Source organism: Pithys albifrons, chromosome 5 (genome assembly GCF_047495875.1).
Source record: "Pithys albifrons albifrons isolate INPA30051 chromosome 5, PitAlb_v1, whole genome shotgun sequence".
NCBI lineage: Eukaryota > Metazoa > Chordata > Aves > Passeriformes > Thamnophilidae > Pithys > Pithys albifrons.
The window spans coordinates 8556905-8573207 of record NC_092462.1 but is presented as its reverse complement, the minus strand read 5'-3'; the positions used below and the strand labels follow the sequence as shown (position 1 = coordinate 8573207).

The 16303-nt window shown below is 40.4% G+C and overlaps 1 protein-coding gene across 5 annotated transcripts in view; it reads left to right on the top strand.

Moving 5' to 3' along the window:
* Nucleotides 1–14676, top strand: part of NR3C2 (nuclear receptor subfamily 3 group C member 2) — a 206784-nt gene extending 192108 nt beyond the window's left edge. For 4 of the 5 annotated variants that reach the window (XM_071555642.1, XM_071555640.1, XM_071555639.1 and 1 more), the window contains exons 8-9: nucleotides 1630–1787; nucleotides 10945–14676. In XM_071555642.1, the coding sequence (XP_071411743.1) occupies nucleotides 1630–1787; nucleotides 10945–11100 (314 nt within the window). In that variant the 3' untranslated portion in view covers nucleotides 11101–14676. The remainder of the gene's footprint in view (nucleotides 1–1629; nucleotides 1788–10944) is intronic. The other variant, XM_071555643.1, reaches the window with a different exon arrangement.
* The last annotated feature ends 1627 nt before the right edge of the window (nucleotides 14677–16303 follow it).

The following is a 16303-nucleotide window of genomic DNA, read 5'->3' as shown; positions in this document are numbered from 1 at the left end:
TGTGAGGGCTGCAGTGTGCCCTGATGGTTTTACTCATCTCGATTGCTGCCTCTGTATTCATTCAGCTTGAACTGAATTTGTATATTTTTTCCAGACAGTTTCTTTTATCAGTCAGCTGACTGAGTTTGCATCTAGAATTTAAAAAATAAATGTTATGTTCATACAGTATAATATTTATACTGTGATTATATGGTATAAATAGATAATACTTACCAAGCAGTAGTCAGGTTGGTGTGTTACCTCCTAGGCTTTTTCTAAAGATTCTTCCTTGGTGCCCCCTTTCAGCCCTTGGTGGCCTCAAGTCATTGCTGCTCTTGTGGTAGTCCAGCTCCTCCTTGTTTTCCATTGCTAAGTTGCTCTGGTAAATACTGATGCTTTTTCTTAAAGTTTCAACTCTGGAGCCATTTGGGCAGTTGTTACATGCTTATGATAGGATTTCAGTGGGACAGAGGGCAGTTCACAGGATCTGAAAGAGAAGTGGATGGATGAACAAGACAGTTGTTGTCAAGATGTTAAGTCAGCGTAAGCTAAATTGGAAGATCACCTTTTTTTCTTTGCCTTTTTAATAGGTAACTTCCCATTTAGCTTACTCTGGCATAGTTTTCTGACTTGCCTGGAAATAAACTCCTGTTACAGTGTAGTATTTTATTTTTGTTCTGTGGACTACCATTAAGAGATAGAGATAAAAATACATTTGATGGTTACGCAGTGTTCAACCATTTCAGATGTTAAACACCAGAACATTTTGAGTAATGTTATTTAAACATCTTTGAGGTTTTTGTAGGGATTTAATTCTAATAAGCCATTCCTGTTTGGGGCAGGACCACCGGAGTGCAGCAGTATTTGCTGTCTGTAAAGAAACCGTGTATTTGCTTTTGTAATTAGCCTGGTTGATGTCACAGTGAAAAGTATCAAAAAACTCTAGGTTCAGCCCATTTGTGAAATGATGATTCCATGGTCCTGATTCCATCTCTGTCTGGCAAATGGAAACTTTAATAGATCACTACAAGTGCATACAACGGTATGTCTCTGTGACCCCTGTGTGATCAACGGTATGTCGTGTCCAAACACCGGCTCAGGATGCCTGTTTGGAAAACAGTCTGCTGTTCCGTGCAGAATAATGGCTCTGTTTGTCTGGTGTTAGTCTGATGCTTGCTAACATTCAAAGAAATTTTAGATCTTACTTGATGGCTTAAAAATGTGTCACTTGGTCTAGCATTTCTGCTCTAGTTCTGTACTTTCTCCTCCTCTGCCAAGTGCAGGGAATCATTCAAGAATGATAAATCACATCTTCAACTTTTAAAGAAATACCCTTGATCCATCTGCCTTTTTTTGTGTGGTTGGACTGTATTAAAAACAGTTTGGACATGAGGTTAGCATGTGTCATATTTCTCAGATGTTATCTTGTCCTCTGCCACAGCTTCTGCAATCACACATCTGGAGAGGATGCCTGAATTGCTTGAAAATCTGTATGATGTTGTTGATCCCTTACCATTGTCTGTAAAATTATGGACTTTGCTTAAAAGTTTAATTCCTTCATCCATTAACTGGTGTAACTGTTTAAGTATGCACATCAAAAGAATAAGCAATGCAGTTAATATTAATTCAAGACTGTCTTTTCAATGACAGTTCCCAAGGATGGTCTCAAAAGCCAAGCTGCATTTGAAGAAATGAGGGCAAATTACATTAAAGAACTAAAGAAGATGGTAACTAAATGTCCAAGTAACTCTGGGCAAAGCTGGCAGAGATTCTACCAACTGACTAAACTTCTTGACTCCATGCATGATGTAAGTATAACTCCTCAGGGAGTGCAGAAAAGTTAAGTAAAAATTCTCTCCACTAAGGTAAACCAGTAGTCTTTGTGTTCACTGATAGGGAGAAAAAAAGTGAAATTCTTTTTAAAGGAACATCTGAGAGAAGTTGTTAGATGAATTTAAGGGCAAGTGCCAAGTAATATAAGAAAATAACGTCATTAAGGGCTGGGTCCTGATGCCTTCTCCTGTGTTAAATGGTGCTGTGTTCCTCCACGGTCCACATAAGGTCAGAGCTGTTAGTGGGGCGACAGGCTGTGCAGCAGGAGAGGAGATGGGAGCTGTGACCCTGTTGGACACAGTGTGAGTGCACCACACGGAGTATCCACACGGCGCTGCCCAGGGAATGGTGCCACATTAGTGTGTCACGCATCCAACACGCCTGATGTGCTAATAAGTGTTGAATTCATTTGGTCATCTTTTACAGCTGGGATTGTAATAATGATGACTTTAAAAGGTGTATTAAGACCATGGAGCCACCTTGGGTATTGGAAGTTTTATTTAAGTTTTTCAAGTGTAAGATTCCTTGCTAGGTTATTTCTACTCTGCCCTGTCCCATTCTGGTATGAGGTGTTTGTTTTACATGTGCCAGGTGCGAGATGTGATGAATGACATGGGAAACTAAAGTTTAGTCTCAAAGCACCCAGAGTGTTGATGTCTCTGCCCAGAGTGACTCTGAGGGGCTATGGCAATGCACAGAGCCAGCTCATGGTTTCAGAAGGGAATATCCATAATGTTGAGCTGTTTAGTAGGGAGTATTCTGGTTCCAGCCAGTATAATGGTAAGTGCAAAGATTTACATTTCCAGGTGCTTTGAGCAGCAGCAGAGGTGCATCTCTGTGCAGTCCCTATAGAGGAAGCAAGTGACCCCTATGTTACGGTCTCTCCAAGCTGAGAGGTTTTCCCAGTGCCCCCTGAGAGTGCCCTGGGGACCAGCAGGGCTGGCACCATCCTCTCTGCAGTTGTGCCACAGTGCAGCAAGTGACAGGAGACTCCTAGAACCAGTGAGAGTGACCTTTAGTTGTGTTTGGTACTCAACAGAAGGGCTCCTGTGAGTGGAGACTGAAGCCCAGTACCATGCTAATCCCCTCCCAGTAAAAACTGGTGAACTACAGCAAAGGGGGAAACTGTCCTACTCCATCCTGGGTGGGCAGGGAAGGAACTTTGCTGCATGAAGAACCTACTGCATATAAATGTACTACTTTGTACTCAACTTCAATTTCATTTTGTAGAGACGGTACAGTACAGTGCACTTCAGGTCAAACCAGTATAAGAGCCTGAGGTCTGTTTACAGAATGTACATATGGAATTATTTTTCAAATATTGTTCTGTTGTTCATTAAAACATTGCAAATCTTAGTGGGAGGCAGGGAGAGTATTATTAGTACTGCAGTAATAGCTCATTCTTCAGAGATCAGGTTTCACTTGCTCAGTGCCAACAAAGGAAGTTGTAGTGTTTTAGTGGAAAGAAAAGGGGTGGGTGATAAAATCGTTTGCAAGAATTCACATCTGAACCTCAAGGCAGCATAACAAACTCTTGCATTTATGGAGTTTTCTAATCCTCTTCAGGATAGACAGTGTCTGTGATTTGTTATTACAATGGGTGTGTTTGTGTGGTTAAGGTGACTGGATGACAGGCTCGCGCTTACTAAGAGCGCTACCGTGTCCTACAGACATTTTCCAAAACACAGCATTAACCATTGGGAGCTGAACTAACCAGAGGAAGCAGACTGCTCCTGCATTTTATTTAATTTTTAATTAAGCTATTTTTACATTACTTTTGTTTTAATAGAGCACTTTGTTTCACAGGACTTTTTAAAGAAAGTCCCATTGTCAGCATTCTGCATTAAAAAGGCTGGTTGTCTGCACAACAGAGCTTCCTTTCAGAGATGATGCTGGAGACTTGTTCAACAAAGGCACTTGTTTATTTTTTCTCTTTAAAACTGATTTTTTTCTTTTTTTTGTTTTGAAATCCATCAGAATAAATTTGGAGTAGCGATAATATTAATGAGAAGTGAGAATTATTATTCTCTCCCCATTGCCTGTTAGTGCAGAATCTCTCCATTCAATCGATGTACATGCAAATTTTCTGCTCAGTTCCTTAGTGCAGGAGGGATGTGTTTTCAGCTGTCACCTATGTATTTTTAACTTACTCCATTATAATTTTAGAGCATCACTATATATTTGGTGCTGAGCAATGTACCTGGAGCTGAGGCCCTGTGTTTACGTGCTGCTGTGGCCACAGCATTGGCGTTTGCAGTGCAAACCCAAATTCATGCATGTTCAGCCCTCCCGCCTCATCCAGCTTTTGCATCAGAGCAGAGCAGCATCTTGTAGCTCATGGAATTTGCTTTACCTGAGTGTAGCGACAAACAATGAAAAAAACCTTCTCCTTTGCACCTTCACACTTGCTTTCATCGACCTCATTTTTAAGTACTCTTTCTGAGGATGATGTGAAACAAAATGCATGGAAATATCAAATTGCAGTATGCTCGGCTTATATATTATGAGGAAGAAAAAGAAACCCAACCAGGATGGTTTTACATTGCTCAGTATAGTAAATCACTAATCCACATAGTGAATGTATGTGCAGGTAGAAAAGTGCCGAGCTGAGGAAAACCAGACATTTTCAAGAAGGCCAAGTAGGCACTTAAGTATTTGAAAACATCAGCAACTTTATTTAAATGATCCTTAAAGCCTCAAAGCACCAAAAGTGCAACCGAAACGTAAGAGATCGAAGCCCATCCCAAGCAGACAAGATGAACAGGGTTTTGCGCACGTGCGTGCACACACCTGTGCTCATCCTTAGGAACCTGCAGGCTGCCCTGGTGTCTGTGTCACTGCTGCCCTGCCCCACAGTGCTCCTCACTTGCAGGGTGCAGTGTGGAAGCAGTGGTTGCTGACACAGCAGGAACGGGCTGACGGCATCTGTCCGGTTGCACAGCGTGCCCTTCCTCTCCCTCGGCACGAGATGACAGAGAGGAGGAGGGTGTTGCCATTTACTGCTATTGTGCTGTGCCTCAGCACTGATTGTGTGGGTGGCTCCAGCATGTGTATCTTCTGGGAACACTGAGGGCAGCAAGGTAATCAGCATACTGTCCCTGGAAGTGTTCAAAAACAGCAGCTGTGGCACTTATGGACAGGGTTTAGTGGTGGAGCTGGCAGTGCTGGGTTAACAGTTCAACTCGATCTTTGAGGTCTCTTCCAACCTTAATGATTTAGTGATTCTGTATTTCCTTGTTGTGGTGATTGTATTTCTTAGCATTGTGGCTGGCTCACCTGCATCGTTCCCTGAAGCAGCCTTATGTGTTAAGAACCTCAGTTGTAGCAAGGACAACCCACCTCTCTACCCAAAACAGAAAAGATTCTGGTCTTGACCCCATGAATGGCCATAGGCATTTTGGGGAGAGATGCATTTGCAGCACTTGGATGTAGGTGAACTGTCTTATGGAATCAGGCAAATGACATGCAGGAACATTAGAAACAGATGTACCACACATGGTATCAGAAACTTCATTTGGATCCTCCTCAGCATCTCCTGTTGGCTTTGGCAGGAAGGGTTGTATCTTACATGGTGAGCCTCATTTCATAGAGACCATAGTGTATGGTTAGGCAGTTTGCAGAACAAAAGCTGAGTTTGGTTTCAATCTGGCTGATACTAAACAGACTTTGAGTGAAGAGGGCTTTTGTTTCGATGCCATGATATTAAACCCTAATGTGAACCTTCCCCTTGTCTTGGCAAGGCAGCGCCCTGCGCTGTCATTTTGCTCGTTGACATTTTCTGCCAAACAAAAATAAATTCTTTAAGGCTCATGCTGCTGAATAATTAATTTTTTATGGTTCCTGAAGGGAATAATTTATAGCTGAGGTAGATCTTTCCATAGGCTGAGAGTGCCAGGATTTCATTCCCTGAAAAAGCTGACAGTGGGAAGAAGGGCATGGATCCTTGAGGGGGGGGATTGCAAGGCATGCTGCGCTGGATGCAAAAGTTCTTGTGCAGGTTCCTAATCCTGTAGATACAAAGCTGCAGATGAGGCCCTAAGCTGCCACCAACACCTTTGGGTGCACTTACTTTTGCTGCTGATCTGCTGAAATTGTCCCCCACAGACGATGAGCTGTTTGGAGCCTTGTTTTAGTCTCGTTTGCCTGAATTCTCAGGGTGAGCCTTTTTCTGTTTATTCAGAGGATAGATCCAGTCCCTGCTCCCAGTGTAGCCCAGACCAGAGCAGCAGAGATACAGGAGTTTGCTCGGTGTGTGTTGCAGCAGCTAATACTAATCTCTCAGGTGAGAAATTGATACCCAGTGTCCTAATGTAGACAGGAGCTACCCTGAGAGTCATCTTGCTCAATTTCTGATGGTTATATCTCTTTTCCTTCATGTTAATAGGTGTTTGTTGGAGAAGGGCAGAACCCCCACTACTGTTGACAGAAAAGCCAGGGAGATTTGGGTCAAAATTTGCCCTGGTCAAGGGCTGAGGGTGCTGTGGGTTTGCATATGTCCTTCAGGCATACAAAATGAGTTCAGCACAGGTTCCCCCATGTCATATCCAGCTATCAGATGCTGTGGTTTCCTTGTGCATCTGTTTATGAAGAAAACTCCAAGAAATGAGTGCAGTTCCTCAATCAGATGTCCAGGCAGAAGTAGGGTTCACACTTCTCTGATCAGATACTGTTAGTGCCTAATCCATATGCATTTTATCCACCTTTCACTCCTTTCTAGCATGAGGTAAATACCACCTAGGTGTGATCAGAGGCTTCATCCCATGGTCTTACCTTGTGTTCCCTGTTTGTGGATGGTTTTACACTTGGGTTAGAGTCCAAGATTTCATAGGCACCTAGGAATTGGCCACTGTGGGCACCAAAGGACAGACATACCTCCAAGAATCAGCCTGAGAGCCATCCTGGGGGAACTAACTTTCTGCACAAGTCCTTAGAGTAATAATTCATTTACATCATGGGATTTTCATAGGACTGGGAGCAAAATGGAATATAGTGGCAATGGACCTGGTTGGCAGTGGTTTTTCTTAACCTTACAGGTTGCTGAAGCAGGAGCTCTGGATCCACTGCATGAAGGGAAAAAAGCAGATGTGGCAATAGTCCCAAACTCACCAAAGGATCTTTGCTGGGTGGGCAGAGACCCCTTCCTGAAAGGGGCAGAGAAAGGTGTTGGAGTGTTTTTTCTTTATATACAGGAGAACACTGAAGTTTCTGACAGTAATAGCTGTAGCTAATAATAGGAAGAAATTACTCAGCATTGTGTTGTTACCCTACTGCTGTCTTAATTGCTGTCTCAGTAGCACAAAGATGCTCCTGATAGGGAAGTGACTGTGGGATTTCATACCTCACTCAAAGACTCTGAGAGAGTTTGAAGCCAGAAAACTAAGCCCAGAAACGTGCACCCTTGTAAATCCAACAGTTTGTACCATTTCTAGAAATGCAAAGGCCTGGTGAGATTTCTGAACTAAAATAAATTCTTTTTGCTGTAAAAATTCTGCAAGTTCTCAAAGGTCACTGTAACTGCATTAACTTCAGGGACTTCATTAAAGGATTCATTTTTTTTAATTATGGAGAAGAGTATGGGTGAAAAAGTCCATTTTATGGAAACCACACCCTTATAACAGAAAATTACATTTGATTAATGCTCCTATTTCGCAGAGGTGCTTAATACAGCATACAAATGCAAAGATTGATTAAGTAAAAATGTCAGAATTACTAAGGCTGCTGTAGCCTTGAAAATGTTTAAGTGCAGCACACTCTCTGCAGGGTAGTGATGAGGAAAAACTTCATAATTAATGACTGAAGTGGTGAAGGTTTATAGCGAGCAGCTGATCCGCTTGCCGGCAGAAGAGCTGTCATGTCTTGCAGCAGTCTGGGTGACATGGATGTGATTATTCTGACCTGTGTTCCTCCACAGCCCAGCTCATACTAATTTATTCAGCGGTATTTTCCAGCCCGGAGAGGCTGCAGTCTCCATTCTGGGAGTTGCTGAGGACTCTGCCCAGCAGGAACAGGCAGGACCTGAGCTGCCATCCCCAGCACTGCCCTGATTCCCCTGTGTGCAGAGGGAGGCTTGCAGTGCTGTCAGAGAGTACTGAGCCAGGTTTCATTGCCAGCTGCAAAGAGAGTTGAACACCTTCCTACTAAAGTGATCAGAACAGTGTTCCGGTCGTGTCCCAGGGAAATGAGAATTGTTTTAGTTGTGGCCTCAACTGCACTCTCTGTGCTCTGCTAAGTTGTAGCTCTTCAGGACTGTGCTTTGGCAGCTGAAATAAATGAGAGTGTAAAAGTAAGTACGTTTCTAGCAAGTACGTTTTTCACTGCACTGCTTGTGAAAACTGTGGTGCTTTCACTCTTGCTGCTTAATTGAAGTTGTCTTAATTGGACTGGGAGAGGTGTCAGCATTCCCAGTATAAACTACCAGTAGAGGGTAAAAGTGGTCAGGTAAGCTGTAGTCAGGAGTTCTCAGAGGACAGAGGGTTTACAAGCCTTTAAAGAACAACCAGAAGTATGTTTGATCAAAGAAATTCATAAGCCACATTTTTAGAGGTGCTGGGTAGCTTGTGTTTCCCTGCTTGTAACCTATGGTGCACCAGTCACTGCAATGACAGAGCGTATGTAGACCAAGAGAAAACAAACTTTTTCATTTCCTTACTGAAGAGAGGACTTCTCTTTTCAAGCAAAAGACTGGCTAAATTATTTACCTGTTTGAACAGATGTTGCTTGGGATGCAGAGGCAGGAACTTCAATTTTAAAATTAGCGTTGCCTCTGGAACCTGAATTTTTCCTCTCTTTAGTGCATCTTCGTGCCAAGGCTGCTGGGCTGGCAGGGAGGGAGGGGACCTTTGACAATGTATGAGAACATGCTTGCAGTAAAGAGCACTGCTCATGGCACAGTTCTCAGCCTCGCAGCTTTCTCTGTCTGACCTTATCTTAGTGTTTATGTTTTAGTAGTTCTGAGTTGGCCTTCGATTCTCCCACATTTGGTCCTCTTTATTTTAAACTAATGTTTCTGCAGCCCCGAAAGCCATGCAGCCTTTAAGGTTTGAGTTCAAAGGATCCTGACTGCAACCCTTTGTTCCTGGTGACACACACGATCACATGTGTGACACACACGCTTCTACATACTCCCATTTTCTTTAAGTTGATGATTATTGTCGGGTATGCTAAAGCTGCTAATTTAGCTTAAGAAAGAGAGGACTTTCAGTAGACTGAATAGGTATAGAAAGTGTATTATCTTTGAGGCTTCAAACCCAGGTATTATAGGAGGGTTCTTGATGTTTTCTTTTAAATTGTTTTTTAACCTTAACCTTTTTCCTCTCTGGTGAGATACGTGCTATGCTGTGATAGTATCTACAGTCACATCCTGGTTTTCACCCACTGGACTAACTCTTTTATTGAATAGAACAGATTATGCTTACTTCATTAATGTTACTGTTCTTCATCACCCCTTGTCTGCATATTCACCAGACATGCCTACTTGATACAACTAAAAGCTTGCAAAGAAGCCATAATTAGTAGTTTGTACTTAGGCTTTCCTGTAATCCCTGTCTCTCTGCATTCAGAGGCTTCTCATGACTGTGAGGAGGCAGGAATTAGCTTGCACTGCACAGAAGGCAGGCCATCAGCACAGTGAAGATGGTTGGCAGTGGGACAGAGATGACCCCAAAAAGTTTAGGAAAAGCAGCACATTCACGAGGTCATTGCCAAGGCTGTTTGAGGGAGCAAAGCTTACTTTGCTTAGATGCTGGTATTTGATGCCTGAGGCAGAGAGGAGGGAGCAGAGATTACACCAAAAGAGTTACCTTCACTTTTGTGTTGGTTGGAATATTTTTGGCACACAGTTTTATGCAGTAACAACTTCCTCCAAATGGGTAAAGTAAACCTTTGAACAGCAGCATTTTTTTTCCCTTGAAAACCAGATTATGTCTATGCTACTTATTTAGGCATGCATCTCTTTAATTAATTAGCATTGCTTCATGACATGCCAGATCATTGGGAATGTTCTAAGCCACAGCAAACAGACTCACGTAGTGCTCAATAGCAGAAAGTCATGTGTTAGAGTGATCTCAGCACTTCTCTGTGATGTTCAGAAATTGCTTACATGTTTGTGAGAACAGCTGTGAAAGTCCTGAAAATAAGCAATAAGGTGTGGTGCTGCAGGATGGTAATGGTGGTGTCCATATTTTTTTATTTAATTCCTTTTCTGCCTTCCAGAAATCCACAAATAAATAAAATAAATAAAATAAATAAAAATTTGCTCTGTCTCTAACAGGGGCTTTACAGCAGAGCATAAATCAACATGTTAAGAATGGAAATGACAAACTCGTGTTTGATAAACAAGCAAGCAGAAGTGGTTTAAGTCTTTGTAAGGACATAAGGCACCAAAATCAAGCTGTGCTTAACTTTTGAATTTTTAAACAGCAGAGGCTCTAGTTTGTCTTTAATGCCACAACACAGTGATTTGGTAACTGCAGTGGAGGTTCATATGCTGAAATCTGGAGGCCATTCATTCACATGCCTCTGGCTCTTGACCAACTCGTGTTTTTCTTAAAGATTTCAATTGGTCCAATGTACTGGACAGCTTAGGGAGATGCATTTAGATCACAGCCACAAAAAACCATGTACACTGTGATGCTGTAAAACCTGAAATGCCACCCTGTGACAGTGTTCATGTTGCTGAGCTGAAAACATCAGCTGCTCTGGCAGTTGTAGGTTGCAGGCCCTGGAGAACGCACTGAAGTTAACCAAATAATCTGATCTAATGAATGTGTGTCCCCTTGAAATTTAGAGATACAGTAGTTGCTCATCTTTTCCCTCTGGGCAGGTGGCTTTATTTTCATAGACAGCGAATACCTACAGTTTTTGTGGTGGCCAGTTGCTGTTAGTGAAATGAAAAGTGCAGTTAAGCTGAAAAATCAAATCTTTGCTATCTTGGTTTCTCCTAGTCATTGATTTGTAATGAGTTAAATAGCCCTTTGGGATTTGAGTTCTTTTGTTTGCTTTATAACCCTGCAACTGGACTGCCACAACAAAGTAAGGTGCCACCTCTTGGTAATAATCAGTTGTCAATAAGCTGTTGTTTGCATGCAAAAATCTCAGTGTTTTTCCTAAAAAGTGTTTCTTTCTGCATTTCAGCTTGTTAGTGACTTATTGGAATTCTGCTTCTACACCTTCCGAGAGTCTCAGGCACTGAAAGTAGAGTTTCCAGCCATGCTGGTGGAAATCATCAGTGACCAGCTACCAAAGGTGGAATCTGGGAATGCCAAGCCCCTGTACTTTCACAGGAAGTGATAGAAAATGTCTTAAATGGAAGAACTTTGCCTTAAGTTTCCCTGTGTTATTCCACACCCATGAAGGACCCAAGAAACCATATTTTAAACATGCTATTTACACTTGTTCAGCAGTCTCTGAATAGTCTAAAATCATACGAAGGGTTTGGGGAATGGAAAGCAGTTGACTCGGATTTGGCAAGACCTAGATGTTTGGAAATTACCCCATAACCCTAAACACTTAGAAAATGTTCCTGTTCCTCTGGATGAAAAGCCATATCTAGTCAATAACTCTTTGATTTTGATATTTTAACAGATGGAGTTTTAAATATGCCATGTAGTTTCTGGTATTGTTTGCTTGTTTTAAAAGGGTTCGAGAACTAATGAGAACTTTTTAAAGCTTACCCTTGGTTTGCACATAAAACGTAAAGTCAATATGGGGCATTAATATTCTTTTCTTGTAAAAAAAACAAACAAAAACTATATATATACACATATATACACACACACAACCCTAACGTGTAAAGTAATAACAGAACATTTGGTGTGGAATACTCTGTTATCCCCACCTGTGGCATTTGTTATCCCATGTTATCCCATCATAGATGATATACACTGTGTTAAGTGTCCATTTACTATTTAATTAAAAAGGATAAGATGTGAAAAACAAATGCCCTGGTATCAATTTATAGTATCTATTGTGCTGGCTTTACAAATAATTTTTTGCAGTCTTTTGCTGTACTGTACATTGCTGTATGTATAAATTGTGAAGGACCTGAAATAAGGTGTAAGGAACTTTTGTAAATGAGACAAAAAATCTTTAATGGTTAATAGGATGAATGGGAAAGTATTTTTGAAAGAACTCTATTTTGCTGGAGACTATTTAAGTACTATCTTTGTCTAAACAAACAAGGTAATTTTTTTGTAAAGTGAAATGTTCTGCATGCATAATGAACCGTTTACAGTGTATTTAAGAAAGGGAAAGCTGTGCCTTTTTTAGCATCATATCTAATTTACCATCCTACAGTATCTGTTGTAAATAACCACGCTTAACCTTTTCAATTGTGTTTAAGCCTTTCTATTTTCCTCTATATTTTTCTCCCTTTTTGTCTCTCTTGCAAGCCTGTGTGACTTGAGCACATCTTAGAAATCCTGCTTCAAGAATCCGTAGGAAACTACACTCTGTTGTGTTCGCCACTTTACGAAGGTTTCATTTAACAAGACAAATTACGGTCTCTCTCCAAAGCTTTTGCCAGCTTAATGACCTAGTGAGTTCTTGCCCTCTATTCCCTTTCTCTCTCAGGGGAATGGGGGTGAGCCAGATGTTGAATGATTTTTCTTTTTTTATTAAGGTTTCCCAGGTTGTTTGGGTTTTTTTCCTTTTTGAATGCTGGATATATGAAACATCTTAAAAGGTCAGGTTATTATTTCAGAGGGGGGGATAGCGATTCGTGGTTATGATGAAGGGAACATGCAGATCATTACAGTAAGTATGTCAAAAAGATTTGTTCTGGTGAGAGGGATGGTAAGGTACTGATATGGGCAGATTAGCTGAGTAGAATTTTTAGTGATAAACGAAAAAGCATGTAATTTTCTAAGCACTTTTGTAACAATCAGAATACATCTGAGAAGACAAATGTTCAAACTACAAGTTCAACTCAGTTGGTCTGATTTTGTCTCAAAAATGTTTTCTCTAGACTAAGACTGCAAAGAAAAGAATTTTTGAGGTGATTTTCACTATGTCACAATTTATAAGCGAATACAAAATTTTGGAGTAGAATAGAGGACAGGTGAACTTTTCTGAGGCTCAACTGTTGCTACCATATGCTCATGTTTAAATAGAATAGTTTTTCAGAGTCCTAATCTGTAGTGTTCTCTCTGGGTGCCACTGGTATTTTTGAACTCTAGTGTCCCTTGGCCGGTCGGAATGTAGCATTTCTTGTAAATGGTGGTCGAATTAAGAATTCTACACCCTTTCTGAACCCAAATTTTGAGGTGCACTTTGGTGCACTGAAGACAGTCAGCGCTACTTGTCTTTTTAAATGACACCTGCCTTATGCAATGGGTAATCTGTAAAGACTGTATTCAGAGAGGTTTTTTATATATAAATATATACATACATATATTATTTGCATTTTGGAAGTCTAATTCATAGGCAGATCTTTAAATACTGACCTGCACAGCAATATGAAAGCCAAACTTCCACCGTGAGATATACAGCATGCAGACTGGTTGTTTACAGTAAAGACACAGTCATACATCCATCTTTTAATTTACTTTTTTTTAAAAAAAGTCTAAAATAGAAAATTTCAAAGCCAGGTTCTGGGTGAATACAGTCTGCAGCAGCTTTTTATATTAACAAAGTTACTGCCTCCTTTTCTGTCTCAGAGTAACTTTGCTTGACTAAAATAGCAAAGCCATATTCTACACTTCACTGTTAAATGCCTGTCCCAGTCCAAATTGTTGTCTGTTTGCTCCTATTTTTGTACCTTATTACTTTTAATCATGGTTTGGTACAATTCATAATTCACAGAAACTTCATATAATTAAACACACTAAATTAGTTTTAAAAAGCAATTTATATCTTTATGCAAAAACGTATGTCTGTCTTTGCAAACAACTGTAAGCAGATTATAATAAATCCTTTACTTTAATCACCTGTTGTTTATGAAACCATTCATTGATTATTATTTTTTGCTAGACATCATTGAAGTAATAGATACAATTGGATATAGATGTTGTAAGAGGCAGTATTCTCTTATCAAGGACACTTAAGCAGAATAGCCATCACTTTTTTAATCTAAACCTGTGTACAGGAAATAAAACAAAAACCAACCCTAGTTTTTAGCTAAGTTAGTTACGTTCTTTTGAATTTGTTTAGAATGAAATAGGCATTTGTCTCCTGCAAAATACAAGACAAACTATGACAGCTTTTAGAGGTGGGCTTTTGTTCATTGAGCTAAATTATTTTGATGTAAGAAGGAACAGGGATATGCAGCAAGAGCATTGTATACACAGTTAAAATGTAAAATAGTGTTAATGTACTGCAGTGGGTATTTCAGGAATACTACACGTCGTGCGACTGAGCAGTTGCACAGAGCAAAATAGAGAAGACTAAAGTTTGCAATATCAGAATCTTATTAAAAAGATACTTTACAATCAGTAATGCAAAAAGCTAATTCACAGGGTGGTGTTTTTCACTGACTTGTTTAAACATTTATGAAATTAAACAATTCTACAGTTAATGCACTTTTAATTGTTTATTAAAGATTTGACTTTTTTTAGAGCAATGTTTTCAGCTGGAGGTCAATGAATTGATAAGACAGACAGCAGTTCTGAGGCCAGGAAGCTCAGAGGAATGTTTAAGAATTCTTGGAGTTTAAATAGATTCCTGGATGAAAAATAAAAGCAGCCAGCAGTATGGTGTAAACAGTAAAATCTATGCATAATGATGCATTTATAATTAGGGGTTTGCTTCTGTATGTTTAAAGCTTTTTAAATAAATAGAAAATATTGTTTGGTCTTTATGTTAATGTCTGCAAGTACCTATTTTTCTTTTTTTTATACAAATTGTACAAATATACATGAATTAAACTGGTTTGATTGCAAGTATTTCTTGCATTTTAATCTCAGATAGGTGCTGGTGCATTGATATGCTTAGAGACAAGCTTCTGCTCATTTAGAAACAATACAGAATGGTTGGGGATGGAAGGGACCTTAAAAACCATCTAGTTCCAACCCCCCAGCCCTGGGCAGGGACATCTTCCGCTGGACCAAGTTGCTCAAAGTCCCATCCAGCCTGGCCTTGAACACATCAACATAAAGCTTCCTAAAATGCACTATAACATACATGTAGAGGTTAGTTTAATCAAGCTCCATTAATTCAGATGACACAGCATGTCCGATGGCTTAGGCCAGGGAGCAGCTACTCATGCTGTGGAATAAGGAACGCCCAAGGGTGAGGAATGTGGTTCACTTAACTTAGGTCCCTGTGCTGACACTCATTCCCACTACAACAAAGAAACCCAGCAACCTTCAGCAGCCAGACCAGTCTGGCTTCCAGTTCCTGTTAACCACCCATGGGCTGCTGAACTACTTGAACAAAGTTTGAATTTCTCTCATCGAAATATGGATTCAGTATTCGACATATACTGCCTTCTCAGGGTCAGGCAGGCCTTTTCCAGTTATAGTTACAGTAAGACAGAGAGGGAAATAAAACTCTTGCTATCCTGATTTGTTGTGTGCACTAGCTCAAAAATTCACTATCAAATTCTGCACAAAGCCAGGCCTGTGGTATAAGACCACCATTTAACTGTATTTTGTTCTTTTAATAACAAGTTATATAAACTTTTTATTGCCAAAAATCCTTGCACCTGCTTTCTGTTTGCTGAATTGTCAGAAGGAAAGAATAGTAGGGGATCAGCAGTGTTAAGAAAAATTTCCCATATGTTTACAAGCAGATGTATCTGTCATATGCTGTTCTAGAAATAAGACAACACTATCACTACTTAAAACTTAACCAAACTTGGAATCTGACCTCAAGATGGGACACTGCTTTCTTTCAAGTGTCTACGGAGACTGGGAGTTGTGATGAGTACAATATTACCAAGATAGAAAGGAGTGGAAAAAATGCCCTTCTGTGTCACACATTTTGTTAAGTAAAACGTGCCATGTTGTAAGGTTTTTAAAGTGTTACTTTAATTGTAGATGTTGATAATAGGAAGTTTATTTGGCGCTTACCTTTGGCTACTGCAAAGACAGATGAGGGCACACTGTGGGATGTAGAAAACAATGTCCAAGGCACATTCAGCTAAAAGGTCAAACTCTAGTGAAGACTTCCAATGAAACCCAGTTTAGCACTGGTGCATTTACAGCCCACATAAGCCCTCTGTCAGCAACTTTTCTCTTTAAATTGCCAACCAGGTAAGAATTGTGAAATGGGTTAAGAGAACAAGGAACAGAGCATTGAGGAAGGCAAATTTCTGCCCCAGTCTCTTCTGTGACACAATTACAGAGGCTCAGCCAGCAAAAGCTGCAAGCAGTATAGCTGGAACACTTATTTTCATTACAGGCCAGATAAATCAGCTAATGAGATTTTTTTTTCTTTAATTCCTGATGAAAGAAGGCATCAGAAGGAATCCTGCCACGAAGATCAGCTGGGACAAAGCTTAACAACATTCAGCAGCCTGGAAACCCCCAGGCTTTTCACCCAGCACAGTGAAAAT